Source organism: Mesoplodon bidens, assembly GCF_964165515.1.
Source record: "Mesoplodon bidens genome assembly, chromosome: 3".
Classification (NCBI taxonomy): domain Eukaryota; kingdom Metazoa; phylum Chordata; class Mammalia; order Artiodactyla; family Ziphiidae; genus Mesoplodon; species Mesoplodon bidens.
This window is the reverse complement of record NC_138178.1, coordinates 32,020,798-32,046,431: the sequence shown is the minus strand read 5'-3', so window position 1 is coordinate 32,046,431 and position 25,634 is coordinate 32,020,798. Positions and strand designations below refer to the sequence as shown.

The 25,634-nt window shown below is 57.1% G+C and overlaps 1 protein-coding gene across 1 annotated transcript in view; it reads right to left on the bottom strand.

Annotated features, from left to right (window-relative positions):
• Window positions 1-258: 258 nt before the first annotated feature.
• Window positions 259-25,634, bottom strand: part of KLF13 (KLF transcription factor 13) — a 40,809-nt gene continuing 15,433 nt past the window's right edge. The window contains exon 2 of the mRNA XM_081228463.1: window positions 259-753. Within this exon, the coding sequence (XP_081084589.1) occupies window positions 464-753 (290 nt within the window). The 3' untranslated portion in view covers window positions 259-463. The remainder of the gene's footprint in view (window positions 754-25,634) is intronic.

The following is a 25,634-nucleotide window of genomic DNA, read 5'->3' as shown; positions in this document are numbered from 1 at the left end:
CGTGTGCTGAGCTCCACCTGCACTGCCTTGCCCCCAGTGTGTGCCCAAACCTAAAAGGAAATTCCAGAGTGCAAATCTATGTACAGAGTAAGGCGGCAGGAAGGGGGTGTCCTCACTGACCTCGTGGAACATGTCCATCCCTGAGAAAGGGGGGGTTCAACACCGCTGAATCACCTTCGTGGGTATGTCTCTTGTGCAATCGTGGATGGTGTTTTTTGGAATTTTTTCGTTATTTTCTTACAAATTTGACACCTGAGGTGAAGAAAATCGTTTTGTTGTTATTGACTTCATAAAGTACTCTCTTCTGATTACAAAAGGAAACGACACGGAATCACGGGAGGAGGTGAGAGCATCTGCTCATGGCTATGGTAAGGAGGAGGGGCCGCGGGGCTGGGCGGGGCCTAGGGTGGGCGTGGCAATGATGGGGCGCGGCTTGCCACGGGCCCCGCCCCGCCGTCGGCGCTCAGGGAGAGCTGGCCGGGCTGATGGTGGGACTGCTGGCGTCCGAGCGGCTGTAGTCGCTGAGCGAGCCGGTCCGCGAGCCCCCGCCGCGCCGCTGCAGCATCCCCGGGTGGAAGTTGGCGTGGCGGCGCGCGTGCTTGGTCAGGTGGTCGCTGCGCATGAAGCGCTTGTCGCAGATGGGGCAGCTGAATTTCTTCTCGCCCGTGTGCGTGCGGTAGTGCCGCGCCAGCTCGTCAGAGCGTGCGAACTTCTTGTTGCAGTCCTGCCAGCTGCAGGCGAAGGGGCGCTCCCCTGTGGGCGACACGGCAGAGGGAGGGTCAGTCACAGCCCACACCCCAAGCCTGCCCCTCCCTCCCTGCGCGCCTCCCTCGGTGCCCCATCTCCGGTGCCCCATCTCCGACAGCCTCGGTGACAAATCCTTCAGGGTACAGGTGTGGGTGCCAGCGCCCTCCTGTCCGCAGGGTGGATGTAAGCAGACATCTCCCGGGAGGAAATGGCAGCATGCCAGGTGCTGCGGCCCCCTCAAGTACCCGGCACCGCATGCCACGCAGCACCCTCTGCAGGGTCAGCTGTCCCTAGGCAGTGGCGGGGAGCACAGGCCGGTCCCTGGGCTCTAAGAAGGGAAACTAGGAGGAGAGGGTGGAGGGGTCAGGGAGAGCTCGCAGGCCTGCAAGTTTGGCCACACCACCCTGGCCCCACCAGGAGCCCTACTCCAGAGCCCCCAAGCCCTGCAGGGCCTGCAGACAATTTGCTGACGCCAGCGTCCAGCCACCATTCAGACGGTCCACAGTCTCCTCATCTGTAACATGAATGGGTCAGGATGGACTATTTCCAGGGCCTGAGAGTCTATGACCGAGATGTCTGTTTACCGCAGCAGGCTCCAACTAGAGTCTGCTGCTCCTCCTCTCAGAGATGTTCCAACATGGCCAACAGGCAGCACAGGAGGAGGCTGCGGGGTGACACCTAGAAGAGGAAGGTAAGGAAGGCTGGCTACAGTCAGGACCTCACCCCTCCCTCCCATCCCCTGCTCAGGGCAAGGGGCAGGCCAGCCTTTACCCGGGCAAACTCTGAACCACGCGCACACACACAAAAGACATCAATTACACAGGGAGAACCAGCATGGGGTTCTAGCACCCCAGAATGCAGCCCTCTGGCACTGGGGGTGGCCACACAGTACACTTTCCTGCCCCGTTTCTCCCCCTCCCTCCCGGACTCTGGCCCTGAAGCTGAGAGCCAGCCCTTGAAGCTGGTCCACCAGTGCTCAGCAGAGGAAATCTACACCGCCCACTCCAAATGAGCCCATCAACCTTAAATATAAACAGACACCCAAAGATGGCCAGACGTCCAAGGAAAACCAGTGGCATGAAAGGGAAAGGCCAAGAGCAACAAAACCACTGACTCCAGAGGAAAATAGAGTAAAGCCGGGAAACAGAAGAGAATATTAAGCTAAAAATTCTAATTAGCATTCTCAAAGAAATTTCAGATAAAATTTTATGCATAAAGCAAACAGGATAAAAAGGAAGTTCAGAGAACAAAAAATAGTGTTTAGAAGTTGGGAGTATTGCTGCCCAAACAAAAATTCCATAGAAAAGCTGGAAACATACTCAAGGAAATATCCCAGAAAAAAAGAACAAAAAAACAGCTCTAGAAAATATGTGAATGCTGCAGTGTTCTCTGTCTCCTAGCAATGCTGAAGCTGAGAGCTGTGTGTGGCTCTGTTTGCTCTCCTTATTGATTTTCTGTTATGAGGGGGAGGCAGGGTGGGGCGGGGTGGTTTCACAATCAAGCAAGAGAGCAAACCATCACTTCCCATCTGTTACTAACAGTAAGAGCTAGAAGTTCAGCATCACAGGGAATCAATCTTGTGGGTTCGACATCTAATTAACAGAAGGCACTGAGGAAAAGAACAAAAAAAATGGAGAAGAGGAAATTACCAAAGAAACAATAGAACAGTACCTGTCAGAGTAAAAAAAGGAGACAGGAAACTAACATGGAAAGGGTTATTAGTACAGAGGTGGGCCAGGGAGTGAGTAAAGGCTCCTGCTGTGAGAATACCTGCAGTGTCAGAACACTAGGTAAGAAGAGGAGATCCCAAAACTTACTGGAGAGAAAGGGGAGAAGCAGGTCCTCTGGGAGGGAACAAGGCTGGGACACACACCAGACTTCTCGTAAGTTACACTAGCTGCTAGATGAGAGAGAAACACAGCCTCCCAAGTTTACCTTGCACACTCCAGCAAAAATAAGAAAAAACTGAGAAGCCAGGGAAGTAAGTGAACAATGAAGGGTCATCCTAGGACAAGAGTGAGGGAGACTTGGTGGGCCACTGGAACTGTGGGCCAGGAATCACAGAGGGAGGGTTACAAGAAGAAAGGGAGTTCCATGTACCATAGAGTATGATCAAGAGGCTGAATACATTTCAGGACATGGCCAAGGCACATACTATTCTTTGGGTAAAGGGAAAAAAGAGAGGCAATTAGTAACTCCAGGAAAAATAGAAGACATGTAAGAAAATTGTGTACATTAGAAGCAAACTAAAACGCCACATGATTACGAGCAATGAGGGAAGAGCTCCGAGCCAAACACTGTTTTAGGGGCTTTTTGTGTATTATTTATCCTTCACAACAACCCCATGAAGTGGCAGAAGGGAATGCAGTTCCAAACACAGGCCCTGGCATACGGAAGCAGTCTTCACACAGTCGTGATCATGTGAACCCTAGCACTGCTTGTCAGTGTTTAGAATCGATCTTATAATAGACAAAGCCCATACCACTGATTCGTGGCCCCAGGAGAGAATGTGGGTTTAAGGGAAAGGTAGGAATACCTCCACGTGCAGTCAAAGGAAATCTCGAAATGAGGTTAAAAGCTATAAGGATAATCAACAAAAGAATTAAAAACAATCATATAACCATCAATTCAAGAGGAGGTGGGGGAGAGGTAAGAATGAGGTAATTCCTTCAATTTCAGGGTAGGGAGATAAGGGATGGCATCTAAAGTTGATAAAATGAGAAACAGTAATAAAGTCATTCAGTTTTATTTATGGCAGTAACCACCAAGACAACTAAAATCAGAGCAGTATTGATCTCTAGAGAATGAGGCTGGATTGGGAAGAGGATTTTTTTGCTGCTGCAAACTCTTTTGTGTTATGTGTCTTTTAAAAAAATCATATGCATTTATGTCTTTGGTAACAATAAAAAGGAATGCTGAAAAATTATTCTTTAAATATCTAGCCCAACACCAAACCATATTTAGAGAAAAGTCAGAATTTTAAAACTGTTAATCGGTTCTGGGGGGGAGAAAGAATCAATACAAAGTTTGAGAAGTGCCGCACACTAATCCCACCCTAGGAGCTTCACAGTGCACAGTTACCCTTTACGTGTCTGGAAAAGTCCAGCACGAAATGCAGTGCTGCCCTTTCACGTGACCGGCGCTGCACTCAAGACTCTAGCGCACCAGGTCCAACAGATGAGGCTCAGCTCCTCTCTCCGTGGTGTACTGATGCGTGGCCTCAGACAAAGGCCTCACTGCCTGCAGGGGGCAGTAAATAGTGGCCCCACCAAAGATACGTCCAAGTCCTGACCCCTGGAACCTGTCAAGGTGACCTTATTTGGGAAAAAGGTCTTTGCAGATACAATTAAGGTAGGGATCATGAGATGAGATCACACACATCAGAAGAAAAGGGGAAAGGACTCCAGGGAGTGATGTACCCGTAAGCCAGGGGACTCGGAGTCTGGGGCAGCCACCAGACACTGGGAGGGGGGGACTAACGCTGCCAACACTTTGACTTCATGCTTCTGCGCTCCAAAACAGTGAGAGAGCATACTTCTGTTGTTCTAAGCCACCCAGTTTGTGGTTAATTGGTTACAAAAGCCACAGGAAATGAACACAGTGTCCCATCCTCACAGTGGGGTCCACGTGGGGATTCTACAGGGTTGCACACAACCAGCCCTTGGCACTGTGCCTGGTACAGGCCCAGTGCTTACTCCCGAGATGTTATTTTCGCTCTTATCTATTATTCTTGTCAACTAGGTCTCCTCAGATTTGGGCCTGCCGGGAGGGGCAGGGGTTGGGGGTGCTGGGCACAGAACCAACCCAAAGCCACACTCAGTCTTGCTTCCTAATAAACCCTGTGTCCTCACTGGGAGGCTTGTCCTTTTCAGGGTCCTTCTGCTGCAACCCCGGGAGGCACGTTAGATGTATATAATTAGAGATGGGATGCATGACCCCAGGGCGGCAGCGAAAGGCAGCATCCAACAGGGTGGGATGTTGGTGCTAGGCAGCCTGGTGGCAGAAGGTGGGGAAAGCCCAGCATCGCTACTCAGCCAGCACGCAGCCCTTGGCCTACTGGGGCATCAGCAGCATGACACTTTTATGGAGCACAAAAGCAATGCCCAGCCCTGGGAACGTGGGTGTGATGTCGACAGACAGGGCTCTCCCTGGTCCGTCCTCTATTCTTCTGTCAGCCCGCTCCAGGTGGCCAATAAGCTGGTCCACAGACAGACGGATAAACCATTCAGAAGTTATGATGCAGGCCGGCGAGGAGCAGCACCGGGTTTCGCTTGGCTGGCCTCTGAGTGGTGACATTCAAGCAGCACCCGGGAGGCTGACCAGGGGCAGCGGGAGAACTGCGAACGGATGGGGCAAAGGCAGCCTGTACAGGGGGACAGAGACCAGAGACCTCCACAACAGCACTGCTCACCCTTTTAGTAAGGAACCCGGGGAGCTTTTGTTCACCTGGGTTATGTCCATTGACATTTATCATAGAAATTAAAACAAAAACATTTAAACTCAAGCACACATTCCAGTAGCTGTCAGAGGGATGATGTCATCACACCTCATGCAGCCTCTGGAACATTCCACTGTATTCTTTTGAGAAAATAAAGGACAAATAATGCTATTGTTGAGAAAATAGTTCTGACCTTATCTGGAGGGTCTGGAGTCCCTGCAGGTGTCTCTGGGCCTCACTTTGAAAACCGCCACTGCCGCTCGGGGACTGACCCAGGTGGCACGTGGCTAAGCTGAGCCAGGGGAGGGACGGTTGCACCCAGAGCGGGGCAGGGGCCAGCAGGTCCAGGACGGCGGGGCGTGCACCCGTGCACCAAACAAAGCCAAGCCTCTTCCTGGCCAGGCTCAAGTTCCGCACCTGCCTCCTGCTGGGATGTGACCGGGAGACAGCAGCGGTACCGCGGGGCTGCCACCGGAGGGCGCTAGGCCCAGCGCACAAGGGACCCAGACCCCAGACCCCTGGAGGGAGCCCAGGCCTCCTGCAGCCTCCCTGGAGCCTAAGCCTGGGGTGCGCGCACTTCAGGTCGCTCTGCCCGCCCCCCTCCTTCAGAAGCCAGGAGGGCGGCAGGTGTGTGGGCGGAGGGGGCAGTGGGACAGGATGGCGAGAGGGCCTAGTGAGGGAAGGAGGAAGGGGGCTGGATGCACAGGGAGGAGGGCGGGCCAGGGTCACTGTGGGGGGCGCTGGGGATCCAGGGGCTGGAGGGTGGGTACCCGCCAGTGGGTGCTAGGCCCCAGGGAGCCAGGACTGAGGGGTGTGGGTAACGGTGGGGGCAGGTCGAGGACCTGCTGGTGCTGGTCGTTGGGGGCGCTGTGTGGGGAGGAGCTGGGGGGCCGGACCTGGGGGTATGCAGTGGCGGGAGGGGGATAGCTGGGGGCGGGCGCACGCAGGTAGCGGGCCGTGGGGGCGGGCCGGGGGCACGCAGGGCGGGGGTTACATAAATGTTCCCTGGCACCCTGCGAGGCGGCCGAGAGCAGTTGCCTCATCTTATCAGGGAACAGGGCGTCCCACACTCTTGCCCAAGCCGCAGGCCTGGGCGGGAACAGTATGTTCTCTCCGAGAAGCCACAAGAGGCTCCTCGCGGAGCCACCCCCCTTGGCCCCGCCCCAGGCCCGCCCCCCGCAGGTGCAGCTGGGCTCACTAGTGCGCATGCTCCGGCTCAGACCGCCTCCTGCTCGCCCTCTCAAGGCCGTGTTCCCCATGACCTCCCTCGCCCCATCCAGCCTCGGCCAAACTGCCAGCCTCCACAGGATGAAGGGAGGTGCTGGCTCTAACAGCACCTATAAAAAAGACCGTCGTGGCCCTTTTCTGTCTGTGAGCCTCTGGTGGGCAGTCAGGGGCGGGGAGTTGGGGTGTGTGTGTGCCCTGAGCCAGGACCAGAGCAACATCTGCAGGACAGGGCCCCTTCTGGGCAGTGAGTGCCGGGCTCTACTAGCCCGAGCTCGGGGAAGCCTGGCTGAGCTTCCCTCCGTGGAAGCGAGAAGGGAGGAGAGGCATCTCTGACCAGGGGCCCCGGGACAGAAAAGCAGATGGTGCAGGGGTACCCAGGCCTGCAAGAGCAGAACTCAGTGAGCACAAGGCATCCGTACAGGTGTGTGTCTGGGGGGGGGGGGGTGATGGTGAGAGGCAGGGCTGGTCCAGAGAGTCAGAGGGTGGCACGGGGAGAGGCCTCCACAGAGAAACAGCTGTTCCCGGGCTCCCAGGCCCCAGCTACTCGCTGCTAGCAAGAGGCCTGTCATTCATCAATAGATAGCTCCAATCTGTGGTCGCCAGCATAGGGCTGCTTCCAGCTCCCAACCTCAAAACGGCCACGTTCTTCACTCCTGGGAGGCCCGCTCTCCCTCCCACTCTGAGGCATCTTGGCAGATGGCCGACCACTGGGGCCAATCAACCGCCAGCCTCTAAGGAAAGCCAAGCTGGTTGGGGTCAGCAGAAAGGCCTGTCCTCTGAGGGGGAGGCTGACTTTCCTATTTTCTTTAGGAGGACATTCGGCTACTCTGCCGGTGGTTTACAGACCCACATGGAGCTGACACACAGATGCCCCGTCTCCTGGGAAGTCCAGGCTGCAAGCTCTTACCCACCATTGTACAGGCCCAGGAAAGAGAGCTGCCACTCAGTGGGGTCCCCCTCACCCTAGGACTCAGCAGGCAGCAGAAGAGGCGATTTCGGCATGGAAGCAGCCCCTGCAGGGGTCAGCGCCTGCCCCTCCCCGGCTCCTGCGCTCCTACTCATTTGTCATGGCCGCATCTCACAGTAACTGTGAGGGTTAAGAGGGAGAACACACAGGTGTTCAGAGGAGATATGCTGTTATCAGTGGTGGGGCTCCTGGGAGCGTCCCCGGCCAGACAGCAGCCAGGACTCATCTCTGCTGAAACAGCCTGGCCCCGGGTGCCCTCCTCCACCGCTGCTGTGGTGCACGCGTGTGGCTCATCACACGCTCCTGTGTACTCTCACACTTGCCAGGGCTGGCAGGACACGAAGGGAGGCGGCAGCTGCCTGGAGACTGCTACACACAGCCTGGGGGCACGGGTTAAACAAGAAAATCCGCCTTCTGCAGATGCGTGTGTCTCCACGTTTGTACAATGGATGCAGGTGTATTTTTAAAAGTAGACGTTTTGGGTTGTTGCTTTGCCTTGCTTTGTTTTGGAATAGGATAACTTGATCCTAAAATTCATTCAGAAAAATAAACAAATAGAAACAGCCAGAAAAATGCTGAAGAAGAAGAATGAGGTGGGGGGACTGGACCACCAGATACAACATGCCGTTGCAGAAGCTGCTGACCGGCAGTGGAGCACAGCGGAAATGCCTGGACCAGATTCTAAGATCATAGGAGCTGTGTAGCAGAAAGCAGTGACACCTAAGGCAAGGCAGAGGGGCAGTGTCCAAAAATGTCTCAGGATAACTAGGTAACAACCAGTCCATTCTTCACACCTTAAACCAGGCTAAGTTCTGAATGGGTCAGAGATTTAAATGAGAAAAGTGAAACCACAGATGTTCTAGGGGAAAACCTGAGAACATTCCTTTAAAATGCTAAGATAGAAGTTCTTTCTATGAATCAAAGTCTAAAACCCGTAAGTGAAAAGATCGATAAATTTGACAACAAAGTCTAAAATATGTCTCCACAGAGAAAGTCACAAGGAAAGGCAAAAAATAAATAACAAACTGAGAAAAATATATCTGCAGCTCTTGTTACAAAGGGCTAATCTCCAATACAGGAAGAGTTCACAGAAATTAAAAGGAAAACATAATACTCAATAGAAAAATAGGCAAGGGCTGAGGCTGACAGTTCATAAACAGGAGGTACAATGACTCCTGAGCATCTGAAAAGATGCTCAACATCACCCATCAGGAGACAAATATAAATGAACCCCCAGAGACACCTGACTTTTTACCTATCAGGGTGCTGAGACGGTGGGAACAGGTACTCCCACACTTTGCTGATGGAAGTACAAACTGCTACAATCTCTATGGAGGCCGACTTGGCAATAACTATCCAAATGACAGACGTGTGTATCCTCTGAACTCACAACTTGGGGGAGCTATCCTACAGACACACCTGCACACCTGCAAGATGGGATGTGTGCCTGACTATGCGGTGCAGCAAAAGCCTCAAGAAAATTCATGCCCTCCCAGGGCCCATTACATAAATTTAACAGACACCCATAAGACAGAATCCTGTGAAGAAGGAGTGGAACACGTTCTCAACTGAGACGGAAAGGTCTCTGAGGGACAGCTCTGAGTGAGAAAAGCAAGGTCCCAAGCAGAACGCGCGGTCAGGAGGCTGAGTACTGCGTGCACACCCATGCGTGTCTGCCTGTGTCTGCAGAGGTGCTCTGGGCGGGCATCTGAGAACCTGGAGCCGAGGACGGTGGGGGCAGAGAGCTGAGTGCACAGAGGGCAAGGAGGACTTGGAGAACTTTCCTTGGGAGACGACTTAAACCCCCAGATTTTGAAACACACAGTGTATTTACCTATTCAGAAAATTAAAAACAGAAATCTGTAGCAAACTAGGAAACGGTAGCCACAAATAACACAAATTGAAAAGCGGGTGTTAAATGAACAACGCTCGCATTCCTGGCTAGGCTGTTTCCACAGCACATCCCAAATCCCACCGCCACAGATACCAGTCCAAGGGCTCCCCTTAGAACCTGGCAGGGGGGTGGGCTTGAGAGCATGAGAAACTCAGAAACAGCAATTAAGTCCAATCTGCTTTTCTAGAAGGAGTTCCCAGGGCAGGACCCCAGGGCTCCAGAGCCCCTGGTCCCACTGCAAATGGGGTTGGAAGGCATTCCCTGATAAAGAGTTTGACAGACCTGGCCTGACTTAGAAGACCATGGTGACGCATTCTAACAGCAGCAGACCCAGGGCTGTAATCATGCGCTGGAGGTCCCCCAGGCTCCTGTCATAAAAGTCGCTCTGTCCACCCTCCCACGACTGACTGACCCTTTGGAACCAGCCCAGGTGGATGGGGCAGGTGCCAGCTGCCACCCTTCCTCGCCTTGCAGCCCAGACGAATTCACCCCACTGTCAGGACGCAGACCCCAAGTTCCAGGCAGGAGAATCGGTGTCCTCTGCCAGAGCTCGGTGAAGAGGTAGGAACTGGGGGTCCTGTTCAGGCTTCTGGGAAAGGGTTTCCCCTCAGACCAAAGAAAGCCAGGATGAGGGCAGGGCATGCGCGGGGCTGGGGGAGCAGGCACAGAGTGGAAGAGCCTCTGGAGCCTTGCGGGACTAGGACATCGGGGGTGGCATAGTCACCGGCGGACACACGGAGAGGTCCGAGGAGACTCACACCGGAGCCAGACCGCAGGCCAAGCCCCTGGCCAACCTGGCCACCCCCATCCCAAAGAAGCCAACTCTTCAAGGTCAGCCGGGGCCCCTGGGAGAGGGCCTGGGCCAGTGGGCTACGTGACCCCCCCTCCTGTGCCACTCACCACGGGCACAGCAGCGCCCTGCTCTTACCCGCTTCTCCACACAGCCTGTGCAACCACTCTGGCCCCACTTCCTCTTCCTGGGCCCCCTCCCCCAGCCCTCAGTTCCTCCCCGCTGTGCCTGCCGGGTAGGCCTGGCTGGCAGGGACCCCATGGCGCACAGGCGTGTACTCTCGAGGTGTGCTACTTGGGGCCCCACCCACCCCAAGACGCAGGCAGGGGTCAGGACGGACCATCTCAGAGACAGGGACTGAGGTCGAAAGTCAGAGTGACCTCCCCCAGCTCACACAAGGCGAGGCTGGCCCGCATCCAGCTTTCCTCCTTCCCCACCGTGGACCGGGCTCGGCTGTGGCCAGCTGCCCATGCTGACCTCGGCCACAACGTCCCAGGTGAGAGCAGGAGAGGAACCCTGGAGGCCACTGGCCCATCACCCAGACGGGGCCCAGAGGCCGGCACCTGCCCCGCTGAGACCACCCTCCCCACTCACCCCAGAAGGCCCCCCTCGGCTCCCCAGGGAGGAGCCAGCAGCCCCCTAGTCTGGGCAGGGGTGTCCCTGCCTGCACCCAACATGTGCGAAGTGCCGGGCGGCTCTCTCCTGAGAGGCTGGCCTGTCTGCAAGGACTGGGCACCCAGAGGCAGCACCCTCAAAACCAGAGCCCGGCACCCCGCCTCCAGGCCCAGCACCTACACCTGGCCTGTTCCAGGTGCAAGAAGCAGGCCCTGTTTCCCTCAGGGAAAAGAGTCACGAGGCTCAAACAAAACAGAGCCAAACAATGGACTTTTCAGAGTTGACTTCATAAAGCAAATAAATCAGAATAAAAATAAATAAGCCATTATACTATAGTCCTAAAATGCCTTTGGTTTTTGAGGGAGCTGATGCAAAAACAAAACCTCAGTCACTGACCTACTTTTGCTACAACAGTTGAAGACGCAGAGGACCTACCCCAGACACCCAGGAAGGAGCCCAGGAAAGCTCCCGGGCCCCACCCTCAGCAGCCCCGGTCACCAGACCCACCAGTGCCCGGCTAGCCTCGGCCGCTTGGAGCAGTTTAAACCCAGTTTTGTTTGCGGAGAGCAGATGCTGGAGCAGTAGGCCGGAGGCCTTGCCCTGCAGCAAACCTGGGTGCTGTTCCGTGCATCCCGGGCTGCACACATGGCGCACGGGGGGCCACCCACCGCCCCGCCCTCTCCCCACCTGAAGAGATCCGCACTGCCCACTCTGATGGGGGAGAACAGCACTCTCGGCGGCCTTCCAGATCAGGGGACAAAGGCCGGCCCCTCCCCTGTCACAGGCCTGGCTAGGGCCTGCCCTTCTCCTCACATCCTGCCTGGCCCTCCACCTGTGCCTATGCCCTCCCCTGGCCCAGCCTGGAGCAGGTGTCCAAGGGAGCTGACCCTGGGGACGTGGACCAGGAAGGAAAGCAGAAGCCATTCTGAAATCCCCACCCCTGCAGTGCCCCCAGAAACCTCAGGGCTGGAGCGACCCCTTCCTCTACAGGTTTGCAGGGGACTAATGCCTAGGGAGGGCCAGTGAAAGCTGCCTCCTCCCCCCGGGACCCCGAGATGGTGCTCCTTGGAGTCGCCCCCAAGGTCACCGGAACCAGGTTTCACGTGCTGGGTGGGGTGGGTGAGCACGGAGCTGGCCGGCTGTCTCTCTGATGTTCTCGCAAACCACAGGCAGGGGTCCACTTACACACGCAGTTCCATTCCCACGGGCTAACCAGGAACACAGACCACAGAGCGGCTGAGCCCCACTGTCCTGTGCACGTGGGAGACGCACGTGCTGCAGAGCTGTAACTGCAGGAAGGACGCACGGTTATTTTGGGGTGATCTAGGGAAGACAGGACTCACACATGTCCTTTCTGAATTCCTATAGTTTTCAACTGCACTGCTTTTTGCAGTCAGAAAGAATGCAATACACCAGCGGCGAATACATACGTGTCCATACATATCTATATACATATACAGATATTACAGACTTCTGTTACAGAATAACAGTCTCACCAAACTCCAGCTCAGCTGACTGGGCCTGCTTCCATGGAAGCCAGCACCCCTGGCCTCTGGTGAGGGAGCAGCACTCATTTACACGCACGGGCGCACATGCCTGCAAAGGTCAAAAGGACCACATGCCAGGAATTTCAGAAAGGTGTTTTCCCTGCGCTTGCTAAGGGTTACAAAACACATTGGAAAATTTCCGTTCCCAAGGTCCCCTTTCAAACAGCAATAATAAAATACCAATGGTTTCTGCCAGCAGGTGGCCAGCAGCCACTCCAGAAAAGGGCTCTGGAGTCTGGCTCTGTGTCTCTGTGTGTGTGTCTCTCTCTCTCTCTCTCTCTCTCTCTCACACACACACACACACACACACGACTGACTCACAACCCCATGTTTCTCCTGAAGGGACATGCAGGGAGAGGCATATCGGCTCCCACCCCAAAAGGTTCCAGACCCCGGACTACTACCCACAAGGGACTTTCTCCAGGTGATTGAATGCCCTGAGCGACTCGTGAGCTGAGCCCAAAGAACAGACACAGATGTTTCCACTTCTCTCCTCTCTGTTTGATGGTCACATCACTAACTGCCTCCAAAGAGAAGCTGTGAGCATCTTCCCCGAGCTGAGGGGAGCAACTCGGTCAAGGCCCCGGCCCCCTTGACTGCAGTCTTGGGGGTAGCATCCCCTGCCTGGGAATCTGTGATCTGCTGCACACTAGCCCTGGCAGCTGCTGACAGCCCGGGAGGGACATTTCAGGCCTTTCAGGCTATCTCATCAGAGATTTTCTCAAACACCCCAGAAAGGCAAGGACATGAGTTTGGAATCCAAAATTAAAGATCCAGGTTTATTTACTTGATAAAAATGTTCTTCACATGGGGCTGATCAAAAGCAAAGGGAACTCGTATCCAAAATATATAAAGAACTCTTAAATCTCAACAATAAGTGAACATTTGATTAACACTGAACAAAAGACCCAAACTCAACTGAAGAAGATGTACGGATGGCAAACACCATGTGAAAAACGCTCAATATCATTTGCCATCAAGGAAATGCAAGTAAAACCATGAAATGGCACTACACACAAGTGAGAGTGGCTAAAATCCAAAAAACTGACCGTGCTAAACGCTGGTGGAGTAGCTGAAACTCTCATTTGCTGCTGGTGACAATGCAATGTGGGACAGTCATTTTATAAGACAGTTTGACAGTTTCTCATGAAGTTAAACACAGACTCACTAGACAAGGCAGCAATCCCACCCTAGGCATTCGCCACGGGAAAGACCCTTTATTCACAACCGGCCAACACTGGAAGTCAGCATTTTCTGCAGGTGAGTGGATGAACACGAGCTGCATCCACACAATGGAGCACAATTCAACCATAAAAAGAAAGGAACCACTGATTCATGCACACACAAACGGATGCGTCTTAAATGCATCTTGCTAAGTCGAAAAAGCTAGACCCCAAAATCTATACGTTGTATGACTATTCACATGACCTTCCGCAAAAGGTAAAAACTAAGGACAGGGGGCTTCCCTGGTGGCGCAGTGGTTGAGAATCTGCCTGCTAATGCAGGGGACACGGGTTCGAGCCCTGGTCTGGGAAGATCCCACATGCTGCGGAGCAACTAGGCCCGTGAGCCACAACTACTGAGCCTGCGCGTCTGGAGCCTGTGCTCCGCAACAAGAGAGGCCGCGATGGGGAGAGGCCTGCGCACCGTGATGAAGAGTGGCCCCCGCTTGCCACAACTAGAGAAAGCCCTTGCACAGAAACGAAGACCCAACACAACAAAAATAAATAAATTAATTAATAAACTCCTACCCCCAACATCTTCTAAGGACAGAACATGCACCAGGGGTTCTAGGGGTTGAAGGATTGGGAAGTGGGTGATCACACAGGGGCATTTTTAGGGCGATGGAACTGTTGTGCCTGGTGCTGGGATGGTGGATACAAGACTCTGCATTTGTCAAAACCCATAGACTGTACTTCACCATGAACGCACTTGAATATTTGCAAATGTTTAGTCTGTAAAGGCGGCTGGGGATCCCAGGATGGAAGGCAGACTGGGACAGCAGACTCTGGCCCTATTACAAACACATGGCATGGCCTCTGGGGGTGGGGGGTTGGGCAGGGACAAGGAGCCGACAGGAGGAACTGCACTTGGACAAAGCTCTAGCTTCTCACGAGAATCCAGGGTAGACAATCCCCAAAATGCTTCATACGTACGCTGGGGCTGAACAAACAGGTGAACGCGTGGTGGGTGGCGGGAGCCTGTGTCTCGCTGTTGGAGAGGGTGGTTATAGCTGAACTAGGGGGAGGCCAGTGAGCCCTTCCTGGGGGGCTGCTCTGGTGTCGGAGGCGTCATGAACTCATGAGACAGTGTGAACCCATGCTTAGACCCGAGTGCACACAGAGGGATAAATGAGTAACGGTATAAAGGCTAGGACTCATCCGTGTTTCCTGGCTCTGTCCACCGGGAAGGGCTAGAAGCAGCAACACCCTGGGAGCAAGGAGCACCACAGCACCCAGATCTTGGTTTCTACATACCAGTTTCCAGTAAAAGGAAACAGGGATCTCTGGAGGAATGGCTCATTCTAGGACTAGAGCAGGAAACACACAAGACGAGCCTGAAGCAGCTTGTGAGGCCAGAAAAGTGAAGAAGTGCACAGAAGCCAACATGAGGGGGGGCAGGTCCAAGGGACACAGCAGCTAACCTGACCCAGTCCCTGCGCAAGGCTGGAACGTTTGAGCAACAAAATAAATATCAGCAGTAAGTCACGTGGGTACCAGTCTCCTAGTGATATGAAGTGATAAGAAGAGCACTTCACCTCTGCGGTAGTTTCCCCCCAAAGCCATAAACCCAGTCTCATAAACCCCAGTGCAAACTGAGGGACATTCTACACAATCCCTGGCTACCATCCCTCACAACTGTCAAGGTCAGGGGAAACAAGGAAAGTCTGGGAACCTGTCCCAGCCAAGAGAAGCCTAAAGAGAGCTGACGGCTGTAGTTCCAACAGTGAATTGCAGAAAACCCACTGCACTCGCAGTTCGCGATCACGACAGCAGTGACCGTGTGGCTTATTTCTGAGCAACAAGTCAGTACTTCTTAGATACTGCCAAGGGTTAGGAGAGTGCCACTTGGGTAAAAGAGTAAATGCTGGTGAAAGTAACTGATTTCCGAGGTGCCTTGGATACGTTAGCACTGGCTCACACAGTGGCCACCTTTGCCAGCCAGACACTTCCCTGCTCAACACTTGGCCATTCCAAGGACAAACATGTAGGAGCTGCCTGGTGACGGTGGCAGAAAGAGCTAAGTGCCCACTGGCTCCGCACCCCCTGTCCGGGTCTTCTTTTTCTTTCTGTTTTGCTTTTTTTGTATTTTAGAGTCTTCTCTTTCCAGACAACATGGCTTTAGCTTTTGCAACAGCAATGCACCAGGTTAAAATGCTTCCTGCCCGACTCCCTTGCAGCTATGATGGGCCTCGAAAACTGATTCTGGCCCATGAGTTCTGGATGAACCACTAGGTGCATTTTCATGATAGACGGGGGCTATATCCACTCTGCTTTTCATGCTTCCTCAGGGCACGTCCTCCCCACCTGGAGCCAGTCCCCCCTGCCTAGGTGAGTCCTCCCAGCCCGGAGGAAGTTCCAACGTTGCAGGACCAGTAGAGTCATGTGATCACCACCCTCCGGGGCAGCCCTCTCCTCTCCCCACACAGCTGCCTTCTTGTTTGCCCTGAGAAGACTTCTGGCTGGGGCTCTGACTGTCCTTCCTCGATAATATCTCTAGACAAAAACAAAAGGAGGGCCCTGGCTGGCGGGCTGGACAACGCAGCCCAAGGCAGCAGTGGCGCCTGCGGGAAGGGGCTTTCCCTCCCAGCGCTGCGGCAGTTACACCCCCAGGCAGCTCCCAGCTTCTGGGCAGCGCTCCGAGTCACCACCGACCATCAGACATCTGAGAAGAGCCTCTGACATGGGCGGGCGGGCCAGAGCGCCAAACAGGCCAGCAGAAAAAGGCAGCCCAGGGGATGCAGAGGGGCGGAGATGAAACTTCCAGAGCTGTCACTCATGCTCAGAGGTAAGATATGGTGTCTGTGAAGCAAGAACAGGATGCTCCTTAAAGAGAGGAGACCCAGAAACTGAGTCTGAATGCAAGGACACAGCAGGGGAATTCGGCAGAGACTCAAATCTCAATCTCAGGGTTGCAAAGAGAACACTGAGAAAATCTCACAGAAAAAGAGCTAAAGACAAATAAATGGATGACAAGAGAGCAAAAGTAAGAAAATGGAAGGATCCAGGTAAAGGAGCCCAGAGAGCCCAAGGACACAGAGGTGGGCCGTCATCCAGGGCGGGCAACGAGGCCACGTTCAGGACCGGAACCTGGGCCAGGCAGCCCCGATTGAGACGCGCCCACAGTTCCAAGGAGAGAGGAGTGTATCAGGTACCGATGTCAGGAGTCAGGTGGCTGTGTCCTGGGAGCTGCCTGCTCCCCGTGATGCGGCACTGACAGTGGGTGGGCGCAGGGGCAGGTGGGGGACCCTCCCCACTCCCCAGCTCCGTGGTCACCGGTGGGGGGGGGACGCGCTTCGGGCTTTGACTGTCTTTATTCCACGTTACACGGCGCTACTCTAGCCTGAAACACGTTAGACTTTGGTTTCCGAATGGGGGCGCTCTGACATGTTAGGGGGTGTCCGGCATCCCCTGCAGAGAACGGAGGGCGGCGGGGCTGCGGGGTGCTGCTCGCAGGCTCTGCTCAATTGTCCAGCAGGCCTAGCCAGGAGGCCACCCTAATCGATGGACCTTACCCTTCCCCCAGTCCCTGAGGCCCACTCGCTGCGCCCCAGGCTGGGCTTTGGTCAGTGGCTCCGGGCCCGCCCTCTTGAGGCCAGGGTGGTGGCCTGCAGGCCGGGCTGGGGCCCTGGGCACTGGGCGGGGAGCCGTCCTGGCTGAGCCAAGCGCCATGTTGGACCCCAGACTCTCCACGTCTCCTTGGCCCTGGAGGCTGGGAGGCTGGGGAGTGGCAGCCTCCAGGGGTCCGAGAGCCAGGCAGCGCCATGGGGGAGTGGGAGCGTTCCCAGAAACAGCCTGGTTTCTGTTTAAAAGGAGAAACAGAAGAGCCCTCCTTCTCTTCCTCACGTCCGTGCCCCAAGGGTGTAGGGTCCCCGCTGAGAGAGCCTGGGGGTCCCCGCGGCAGGCCCCGGGCCGCCCCCACTCCCGGCCAGATGGCTGTGGGAACTCTGGCCACAGACACCGCCGCCCCCCTTCCTGGCGCTATTCTTGGTGTGTGTCTCCCTTTGGGGGGAGGACGAGGGTGGAAATGATCAGAAGCTAAAATTAGCAAACAGCAAACAATTGAGGCCAGGAATCTGAGGTCGGCTGAGGATAACGATTTGTTTTCTGTGGCCCTGAGGTGGTTTAAGCAATAAAGGGAATTGAAAATGAAAACAAACCTGGAAGCTGCCCAACCCCTGCCGGGACCAGGCCAGACACGGGGCAGCTCGGGGTGGGCCAGCCAGATGGCAGTGCCTCTGCCCAGCAAGGCCCCTCCCGGGGCTCCCCTCCTCCCTCCCACGGGGACTTCCTGCTGCCGCCCTTCAAGCGGGCCTTCTCCCCCATGGCCTTGATGACTTCCCTGGCACTACCCTGGCCGACTTCTTCTCCCATGGAGGCGGGGGGGGGGGGGGGGGGCGGGCGGCGGGCCTCAGCGGTTGTAAACCCCCCGTGGTTGTGCCGTGAAGCCAGGCCTCTGAGCTCCTGCCTAGTTCCAGGGGGACTCGCCTTTTCACCTGACCCAGTAAAACTGTCTGGGGACAGACCCGGAAATCAGGCCCAACGAGGGTCTGCGACACGCCAGGTCACACAGCGGGGTTGGGAGGGGAAGAGGTGGGGGGGAGGCAGAGGCCCTGAGCACACAGGGCGTGGCTAGGAGGCAGGGCGCTTTGACTCCTGACCGCCCCCAGGGGGGCCGGCTGCACGGTGGCCGCAGATGGACAAGGGGAGGGCAGCCGGCCTCATCGGCACTAGGTGGTCAGGGAGCCGCACTCCCCTAGAGGTCGCACCCAGCGGTCCTGGGACCTGGAAGCAACGTCCCCCTTCACTTCTAAGGGCACTCGGCTTGGCCTGTCGATGCACAGCCTTCGCTAAAGCCCGCAGGGGCCTGGAACACAGAGGCCACGGGGAGGCCCTGGCCCCGAGGATGGGGCTTCGTCCCCAAGACACAGCGGCTGCCGGAGACCCTTCCACGGGGCCAGCCCAGGGCCAGGAGCTGGAGCCAACGTATGTGACTCCATTGTCACACGTGCACCCATCTCAGTCACTGAAGCTGCCGCAGGGCGCGTGCCAGCCCACACCTAGCCAGGAGGGCCCAGACCCACACTCCCCCGGGGGGGCCGGCCAAGGCTGCATTTACATCTCCAGAAGCGCTGACCAGGGCCTGGCCGGCCACCGCCCTGGCCACCAGAGCCATGTGTTCAGAGCAGGGAGCCAGGGGGTCTTGAGGGGTGGAATCGGAGTCCAGGCAGAGAGTCCCCGGGGGACGCCAGCGCTGAGGAGAGATGGAAAGCTCTGGGCGTGGCCTGAGCCCCAGAGATGAGCGAAGCTTCTGCGGCCGCCTTTCCAGGGCCAGGAGACAGTGGCGTCTGAGGCCAAACCACACACCCTCCAGCTCTGAGGGCCGGAAGGTGGGGTGTACGACAGGGCAGTCTGAGCGTCCTGGGATAAAGAGTGGGTCTGGGGCCTTCCCAGCCAGCCAAGTCCTGCAAAGCCCTTTGTCGACTTAAAAAAATATATATATGCACAACGTGAGAGCTCCAAGTTAAGTTGTATTTGGGGCAAAATGAAGACTGCAGCCCAGGAGACAGCGTTTCAGAGAGCTCTGAGAAACTGCTCCGAGGAAGGGAGGGAAGGGGAGCGGGAGGGAGCCAGGATACCTAGGAATTTTGCAACAAAGAGCAGGTAATTGGGAACGTCAAAAAATTTTTGTTAAATAAAGAAAACCAGATATCTCAAGTTAAGGAATTTAGCGCTTTTCTATGTGTGGGAAGATGCTGGGCTCACTGAAATCATTCCTTTGATGTGCACCTCAGCTATCTGGGGCCTGTATTTTCACATCCTGAGTTTCCTCAGGGCTCACCACAGGGAGTGGCTGCAGTCTGATGGCTGCTAGAAGGCAGGTATCTTTTTCAGCCCTGAGTTTTCTCAGGGCTCACCGGCTCTCCTTGGAGGGTTGCAATCACTGGTGACTGTGACATCCTTTGTTTATTGATATGGCAGGAAATATTCCATTTATAAATATTCCATTCCATTTATCAATATTCCATTTATCACCTTGGACACCTAAGAACACCCTTCCTGCCAGGGTGCTGGCTGGGTGCTCTCACACACATTCTTCCTTTCTAGAAGGCAATTTGCTCCTAAATGCACATTCCCTTGCTGGCTCCCAGGACAATCACAAGGACAAGCCCAACCTGGGTGACAGAAGAGCGAGTCACAGGAGGTGTCACAGCTCCTCAACCCAGGGCCCGGTTAGGACACCAGGGACGAACAGATGAGGACGCACTGGGCAACCGTGAAAGGCCAGGTCCAAGACCCAGTAGACACTTTGGAGATGTGACCGTGACATAATGTTACAGAGAGTGGGAAAGGGCCAAACGTAAAATGACCGTGTGGGACGATCCCACGTTTTATGTTAAAATAGACACAGGCTGACCTGTGAACGTAGTAACTCGTGGGATTAAAGTTATTGCTTTTCCTCCTTGTTAAGTTTTCTCTCAATACTTTCCTGTCTCCCAAATCCTCTTTCACGAACATGCTTGACTTTTTATTTTTTTATTTTTTAATTTTTTTTTGCGGTACGCGGGCCTCTCACTGTTGTGGCCTCTCCCGTTGCGGAGCACAGGCTCCAGACGCGCAGGCTCAGCGGCCATGGCTCACGGTCACAGCCGCTCCACGGCATGTGGGATCTTCCCGGACCGGGGCACGAACCCGTGTCCCCTGCATCAGCAGGCAGACTCTCAACCACTGTGCCACCAGGGAAGCCCTGCTTGACTTTTTAAATCAGAAATAAAAACAAATGCAATGCACTGAAATTGCAGCCTTCCAGTAAAGTCAACTTCTTACGAGAAACAGGAACACTCTCACATCTAACTTGGTCCCAGAGCACCAAGAGCAAGTCATAACATGGGTGGAGCACACATTTTCCAACTGTTGATGGGACCCAACTCAGAAGCTGCCATCCGGTCCAGGGATGGTGGATTTGGGTCATCTGAAAAGGCATGTCATTGCCGGGGACACTATGGAGCTCTCCGCGTGGCTGTCCACCCTCCTGGTGTCCTTAGTCTTGCTGTCACTATTGTGTTCTTGCAGAAAGGTCCTCAAAGCTGGGCTCCTCACAAGTTCAAAACTGCTGCAGCCCCACCAGCACCCTGGCTTCTGGCCTGGCTGCGGGGCATCTCAGAACCTGGTGGGTCTCGCTTGTTGCACTGGCCCGGGCCACCCCTGAGGCCCTCCTAGAAGGCTGTCCCCACACCAAAGCCACCCTGTGGACCCCCTGAAGTCAGCCAGAAGGCTTCTTTACACGCCCAACTGCTTTCTCTAAACACGAGTGGGTGAAGACAGGACCTAAGGGGGGCACCCTGCCTGAAACCTCACATACGTCCCCTGAGACTTGTAATGAGATGAAGCTCACAGACGTCCCCAGGCCACTGAGGACAGCTGTCCACATGTGGAGGAGCCTGGGCCACCTATGGGACGACCCTCCCCCACACCAGGATCCCTGGGTCCCCATGCCCACTCCCCGCTGTGACTCAGGCAGACCCTTCCCCTCTGGCCTACAACTTGCATACCGGCTTCAAAATAGAGGCCACAGGCCAGACCGCTCTGAAAGCTCAGGGACTCTGGGACCCTCCGAAGGGCCTCACACAGTAGGGAAGAGCCACACCGCCCAGAGGAATGGCCACAACTTCTGTGACGGCTTCTCCCAGGACTTGGTGGCTTCGGCAACTCTCCTAGTGCTCCTGGTTCAGCCAAGGACACACGGCCGACTGCTGATTCTGCCGTCCGGCTTTATGGAATTCTAGGGACGCTCGACCTTGTCTGCTTTAGTTAATTCACACCCAACCTCACACTGGCTGGAGAGGCGCCGGAAGCTGTGACCCCAGGGAGCCCCACAGGCCCAAGACAGGGTTGGGAAACAGCCTGGAGGGACTGAAGCCACCCGCGCTCTGACTCCCATCCTCCCGCTGGGCCCCCATCTCCTCTTCAGCCACCTCATGGGCACCCCCGCAGGCTCACGCGGCAAGAGGCCAGGGCAAGCATCAGAGGGGAGGCGGCCCAACCAGGGCTGACAGGCTGACACCGGCCAGGCCCAGAGACCGGGGTCCAGGGCTGGGCAAGCACAAGGCAAGCACGCCTGAAATCCCCGGCCCCCTGGACGACGGCGCTCAACCGACCAGAGGGCTACTCCTCCCACCGCAGCCCCACAGGCACACACTTCCCACGGGGGCCGGGCAGGAGATGCTCTGGGAACAGAGTGCCCGGGTCAGGACCGTGGGCGGGTCCCTGGAGAGCTCGGGGCAGCGGCACTTCCACGGGTCCCAGGACGCCCCCGGCGGAAGGACAGCCGCACACTGTGATGCTCCAAACCCCCTGTGGGTGGGCGGTAGGCCCCCACTCCTCCCCACAGCTGCACTTCAGTTCCAGACAGAACACAGGCCTCCACAAACAGCCCATGGCAGCCACCACGGCTGCAAAGCAGAGCCCAAGGCGTGGAGGCTGGCGAGCAGTCACGTCTGGGCAGGTGGCTGTGCGGCTGTGACCTTGCGGCCAGGCCCGGGCGCCGGGAGGGCTTCCGGGGCTGAACGCCAGCGAACTGTCTCCCAAGGGTGAGGACAGGGCCAAGCAACTGCTCTGGGAGGTACAACTGGGTGCCACATAATCTCTCTTTTCTGAGCTTTTCTAACCTTCCCCAGCTCGTTTACAGTTAACGTAGCGTTTTCAGTCAGGACGTGTGTGCACGTGGGCCACGCGTGGCCTCCTTCTCCCAGGGGGCACTAGGCTGGGCGGTGGGTTCTGCTGTCGCTTGAGCGCAAAGCCAAGGCAGAGGGGGTGGCAGGGGCCACCAGCCACTCCGGTGGGCTTCGCCGGATCCTCTTCTCTTCCCTCCCGTGGGCAGCCTGACATCCTGCCAAGTCCTGTGCGCTTTTCACCTTCCGCACCAGCAGAGAAACCCAGGGTTTGGGTCTTGCCTTCAGAAGCAGACAAGGGGTGCCCAGCAAGAGGAGGAGGAAGCCACCAGAGCTGAGGCTGACCGCGGGGAGCCGTCAGGAAAGCCGGGCTGCAAGCACGCGAGCATGAGAAGGGCTGCTAGAAACACACCTTCCCTCCTCCTGGGCGGGGGCTGTGCATCCCCCAAAGACGCCCATGGAGGGGAGGGGCACACATGCGGTCCTGAGGCCCAGAAGCCGGGGGACACGAAGAGCACCGTGACGCCCACTTCTCCTTTCTTCTTCCCCTGGCCTCCTGAGTCATGCCGCTCCGCCCCCCACTTCTCTCCCCTCCCTTGGTGCCCCCAGCCAGACCCTGCTGGTAAGGAGCCCGCACAGGACTCCCCTTCCCACCATCCCTCACGACCCCTGGATGCCCACACTCTGGGCCTGGCTCTCATCACCAAGGCAACACCCCTCCAGCCCAGACTTGCCTCCGGAGGGGGCCCTCTGACTTGCCCTTTGCCCCCCACCCCCCCAGTGGCTGGGCGGTGCCTCTCTGCTCCTACACCCCCCAGAGTCCACGCCCAAGTCCCCCTCCCTTACAGGAACCTGGCTCATAGCTTTGCAAAGACCCCCCCATCTCCTCTCCCTACCCACAAGCACCAAGAATGGCGCCTCCCAAACCTCCGCCAGCCCAGCGTGGCCTCGGCACAGGAGCCAGCACTCTGGTGACCCTGGTCTCCCAAGTGGTCACCAGGCTCGGCTGCAGGAGCCTTCTCCTCCGGAGCCTTGGTGCTGCCAGAGGAGCTCTGGGGGGATGCCTGTGATGCCGGGGAGACACTGAGCCCCAGCTCCGTGCCTCCCTGAGCGGTCTCTTAGTCCCCAGGCACTCCCACCTCCTGAGCGTGGCCCCGTCACAGACCTGGCCCACCACAGCCCTGGCTGAAGGCCAACAAGCAGGGCCCCTGTGCCCCCCCCACACACCGAGCCCCTCCCCTGCCGGCCACCCAACCCGTTGCTCCTGTAGGCACCTCCCCGATGGCAGGGGCTGTGGCGCAGTGGGCGGGGAAGCTGGAGACGCAGGGCCACCAGCCCACCCATGGACTGACCACATGGGCCGAAGACCAGGGGCCCGGGCCGTCCCTGTCTGGAAACTGAAAGGTTCAGAGAACAGGTGATGCTTTCATTTCTTCTTCAGTTGAAGGTGATGCCTTTGAAAGAGGAGGCATGGAAGTGAGCCGCTGTGACAACGTGGGTATCACCTCATGGGAGCCCCTCCCTAGAGCAGAGGCTGGGGTGAGGGTGGCAGGGCTCGCCCCTGGCCTGGAAGCCCCCGAGGCCGAGAGGCCGAGGTCCAGTAGGAAGAGAGAGAAAGAAGAGGTGGCAGTGGGGCTCCAGCAGGACTGGGCCCGGGGAGATGAGTGGAGCCAGGCTGCAGCTGGGGACGGTGGCCCAGGGGTGACCGAATGTGGACGGTGGCACGGGGCGGAGTCCTGAGCACGTCCGTCTTGCTTCTCACCAAGGGGACGGGGACCAGCCGGGAGGAAAGGCAGCTGGTGCTAAGGATGCACTGAGCTGAGAGAGGGAGGGAGAGAGGTGGAGAGGGGGAGAGGGGGAGAGGGGGAGAGGGGGAGAGGGGGAGAGAGGGAGAGAGGGGGAGAGGGGGAGAGGGGGAGAGAGGGAGAGTGGGGGGTGGGGTGGGGGGGTGGAGAGGTCAGGAAAAGGAAGAGGATACTTTCTGCAACCACAGATGGGTGATCTTTCCAGAAGCAGTGGAACCCAGCTCATCGACCTGGTGTCCTGTGTAGAAGGACGGGTTCCCGTGGGGACAGACAGGCTGGAGGCTCACCCGGGTGCTGGGTGGCAGGGGCCTTTGCCAGGACTGGGGCTCGTGGGCACACTCGGGTGCTCGGGACGGCATGAGGGAAGCCTGTCCTCCGACGCCCTTCCCCTAGAACTGGGATCAGAGTCCGGGACCACTGACTTCACCCACGGGGTAGGAGAGGCGACGAGCCAGTGGGGGCTGAGGCCCACCCAGGAGGGCTCCCGGTCATACATGGGAAGGTGCGGATAAAACACGGAGACCTGCCACCAGCCAGCTGAGCGGGTGCCCTGGGTCAGCGGTGTCCTGTGTTGGGAGGCGCCCACCCGCACCTGCTGCGGGGACTCAGCTCGGCCTCACGGCAGCGACACCCCCAGGCCAGGCGGTTGCTGCCCAGCGGGGACATCAGGCCCCCCACTGTCGCCGGTGAAGGGGCCGGGGCAGCAGGAGCAGCTCAGTTCTCCGCCTTTCGAGACCCCACCCACTCCTCACCCTCACTCAGTGCCTCCTTTCACCCCAGGGTGCCCTCACCACACGCTGTGCACAGGGCCCCACAGTGGGAGAGACGCAGGCCTCCCAGTCCCAGGGCAGCTCACAGGGACAGGGCCTCATGGCGCTGGCGTGCAGCACCAAGTCCTCTAGGGACAGAAATGCCGGCCACAGGCAGGGTCTCGGCGGCACTCAGGGGACCGTGAAGAATCCCCCACTGCCCCCCGCCCCAGCACTGTCCAGGCACCCCACAAACACAGCTGCACACGTGGGTCCGTGTGGGCCACTGGCCAGGCCAGCCCCCAGCCCCAGCCCTGTCACCTTGACCTGCAGCCCTTCTCTCCCCTCGACAGCCCAGTGCTCCTGGGCCGGGCTGCAGCGGGGACTGGGACCCCACTGCCCGAGAGCGTGTGACCTCACGTGCCTCCTGGCCGGCCCACTTTGCCCCCCGGTGTGGCCCGGGTCCCATCACTGCCTCCTCGACCACAAGCCTGTGAAAGGCCCGAGAAGAAGCACCTGCCCCAGACCACAGGCCCCAACTCCCCGGCCTGGCCCCAAGCGTCGGGGCACCCAGCCTGCGGCCTCGGGGGCTGGACCTCTGCCCGCCGTGTAGAGGCAGGACCCTGCCCCAGCCTTGGGGTGGCCGGCACTATCCTTCAGGAGCACAGAGGGGCCCTGGCCCCAGCCCCTCCCACCCCACCCCTGCCGGCCATCCTTCTGGCTCCTTACTGCCCTGGAATCTACTGAGATGTGCTGACAGAAAGGTTCTACTGCTTTTAGGGAAAAAAATCTGTAAGCCTCAGAACCAGGACTCATTCTCCACATTCTCAGGACAGATCCTGTGACCCCGGTTTGGCCTCAGGGAGGAGTGCTGAAGGACAGCCCAGGCCTTCCGGAGCTCTCCCTTCTCACCGGTGGAAACAGGTCCCTCAGCCCAGGCTCCGGAGCAGGGGGTGACCCCCC